The sequence below is a fragment of the Ursus maritimus genome, unplaced genomic scaffold (genome assembly GCF_017311325.1).
Source record: "Ursus maritimus isolate PB19 unplaced genomic scaffold, ASM1731132v1 scaffold_23, whole genome shotgun sequence".
NCBI lineage: Eukaryota > Metazoa > Chordata > Mammalia > Carnivora > Ursidae > Ursus > Ursus maritimus.
Window position 1 is genome coordinate 28,057,694 of NW_024424786.1, and position 3,057 is coordinate 28,060,750.

Sequence of the window (3,057 nt, forward strand, 5' to 3'; positions counted from 1 at the left end):
GGGGGGGGGGGGCTGGCTGGCTAGAAAACAAAGGTGCCCGGACCTGCCCCCTGGAACAGCGGGTTGTGGGGTGTCAGGCGGTCAGGAGAGCGGAAGTGAGTGCCTGAGCCCCTGTCCTTTCCCGGACACCTCCCTGCAGCTCTTCCTCTCTCTAGAAGCGTTTCTTCTTCCAGCAGTGTGGGTACTGTGGGTGGTCTGTGTCCTCCCCTTGCAGTGTTCTCCAAGATCCAGAGTTTGCGGGTGCACGAGAGCTGGAACGTGCCCCCTCGGGGACTGTCCCCTCTCCTAGACGCCAGCATGGCTGGGTGACAGCAGGATTCTTCAGCTCCAGCTCCTCTCCCGTTCTGTCCAGCCCTCCAGGGGGATGCAGCGCAGGGGACGGCCAGGGTGGGTGGAGGTGAGGCGGGTGCCTTGGGCCCAGGACTTTCAGGAGGAGAAGGGGGGATGGGAGGGGCAAGGGGCCAACTCTGCAGGCCTCCGAAGGACAGAACTGTATTCTTCAGACACAGTCCCTGGCCCCGGGGACCAAAGGACCAGGGGACCACACGGCAGAGGGGAGGACGGACGTGATGGCACGAGGCCGCTGCTCGGTCTGGATGGGAATCTAGCCTTGACTCCGCCCTCAAACCGGGCAGGGCAGAGGAGGAGTGGGGAGAAAGGGTCTTGAGCTTATAATGGATGCAAAGCTGCAAAACTCGGCCATCTGGCTTCCTCCACTGCCTCCGGCCAGAAGCAGGGGCTCGGCCTCGGTGCCAGGGCGGGCGGGACCTGCTGCCCCCTCCCTCCCAGCGGTCCGCGGGGCCTCACACTTGGGGTGGCTGAAAGTGCTGAGGGCCAGGCCCCCGGCCCAGGCCAGGTTCCTAAGAGGAAAGTCGAACGGGAGGCTGGGGGCCTGGGAAGCATGGGCGTGGCCAGTGCCCCGAGGCAGGGGAGGGCGTGGGGACGGGCCGAGGGGTGCCCTGTCATGTGGCCCAGGAGATGGCCGCGCTGTGCTCCTTGGCCTTCATGCGCAGGGCCGCGATGCTCGAGGTCTTGCGGTCCGGCTCCCCGTTGAGCTCGTAGCCGTTGAGGCCCGGGCTGAGGCCCGCCGCTCCGAACAGGCCTCCCATGTGGGTCTGGCCCACGTGACTGCCGGCGCCCGAGACGCTCAGGAAGTCGGTGACGCCGCTGGCCCCGGAGCCAGGGGGGTGGGTGTGAGGGGACATGCAGGCAGGCACCGGGTCACAGGGGACCACGCAGGCTGGCACTGGTGAGGCAGCCCCATTGTTGCCGATCCAGGACGGGTTCTGAATCTGGGGAGAGGGAAGGGACAGCTGTCACAGGCCGGCGGAGGCAGGGGTGGGGGCGGCGGGCCCGTGGGGGGGGGTTGCGCTTCCCCCCAGACCACCTCGCCCCACTTCCGAGCTCATCGTTACGACGAAGTCGTGCTTGACTGCTTACCCGGGGCCTCTCCAAACCTCTGTGGCCATCCGGGCCCGGGAGGCTTTGGGTCTTATGCTTTGGCTCCTCGGCTCCCAGCAGAGAAACTGTTTCGGGACCAAACTTCAGACTGCATCGGGGGTCCAGTCACAGGGCTGCCTCAAGGGCACAGCCAAGCCGCCGAGGGCAGCCCCCGGCTCAGCCGGCGGACTTGGGATTTGGGGTGCAGTGGCGGACTCGATCTCTCCCTCCCGGGGCCCTTGAAGGTCAGGCCCCGTGTCTCACGCACCTGGGGCCGCTCGCCGGGCACTGAGAAATGGGAGCCGCCCCGAACTCAGACAGCTTTGGCGGTGGGAACGGGGGCTCCAGGCTGGCAGGTTGTGGCGTGGAGGGGGGCAGGGCGGGGCAGTGGGGCCTGAGCTCCCAGGTGTCCTCCAACGGCTGTGTCCTCGAGGCTTCGGAACTCAGGATGGAAGGGGCTGCCTCAGGAGGTGATGAGTGCCCGTGGGTGGACGCCTGGAGCCAGGCTGGATGCCCCAGGCCAGGGTGTGCGCGCGCGCGCGCGCGTGTGTGTGTGTGTGTGTGAGATGCCCAGGCAGCGCGTGGGGGTGGACTGGGGGGCCGACCTGGGCTGTCGAGGGGCAAGGTGAGCAGGACCAGAGGAGATGTGACCTCTCAGCCCTGCGCAGGCGATTCCCGGGGGCCCTCAAGCAGCTTTTGCTGGCCTGCTCTCCTGCCCACCCGGTGTTTGTCGTCCACTCAGGGAAGGCCTTGAAAGCCGGATGAGGGGGGATCTCTGCCCCCGAGTCCCACGGGGCGCTGTCATGGCAAAAAGACCCACTGGCAGAGTGACCTGACCACATTCTCCTGGTTGGGGTGATGTGGAGGGAATCAGGGGCCTTTCCCTTCCCCTCCGTCAAGAGGCGTGTGCTATGGGGTATTGCGTTGGGAGGGATGAGCCCGCCTTGTGTTGGTCCTCTCCCCCTCCCCCCAGCACGGAGCTGAGGCAGCAGAGATCCAGACCCCGGAGCCAGGCCGGAGGCCCATCCTCCCAGGACAGACGGAAGGGAGAGATGAAAGTTTGCAGCAGGAGCTGAGGATGAGGGGTGTGTGTGTGTGACACCCCACATTCCTCAGCCTCACCCCAGGACTGACCTCTGACCCCTGCCACATGAATCCTGGCAGGGGGAGGGGCAGAGCTGGTCTGGAAGGGGCGCCCAGGGGCCATGGGACAGCAGGGCCCCGGAACAGTGGGTCTTAAAGGAAACAGGAAGGCCTTTGCCACGGGCTCACTGCTGGGTGGGGCCGGGCTTGGAGCTGAAGGCAGAGGCCATGCTGCCACTGCCACCAAGAGGCCCGAGTGGAGGGAACAGTCACCTGTGCCAGGCAGGTTGTGGGCTGTGAGCCGTGGACTCAGCTAGAAAGACATGTCTGCAAGTGCCCCGGAGTCGGCCACGACCCACACTACTTCTCATCTCTTTGCTTCTCACTGAAGATTCCAATGTTGCTAGATCGGGGACAGGCTGACAGCAGGGGACAGAGGAGAGGACAGGACACAGCCACCTGGGAGAGCCAAGAGCTACAGAGCAACCTTTATCCGGCTGTTTATTACAGTGTCCAGTTTTCAGAAGAAACTGA

At 65.4% G+C, this 3,057-nt stretch overlaps 1 protein-coding gene across 1 annotated transcript in view; it reads right to left on the reverse strand.

The window, feature by feature from the left end:
• Positions 1–962: 962 nt before the first annotated feature.
• ALX4 (ALX homeobox 4) overlaps positions 963–3,057 on the reverse strand; it is a 40,177-nt gene continuing 38,082 nt past the window's right edge. Inside the window, exon 4 of the mRNA XM_040638705.1 lies at positions 963–1,292. Within this exon, the coding sequence (XP_040494639.1) occupies positions 963–1,292 (330 nt within the window). The remainder of the gene's footprint in view (positions 1,293–3,057) is intronic.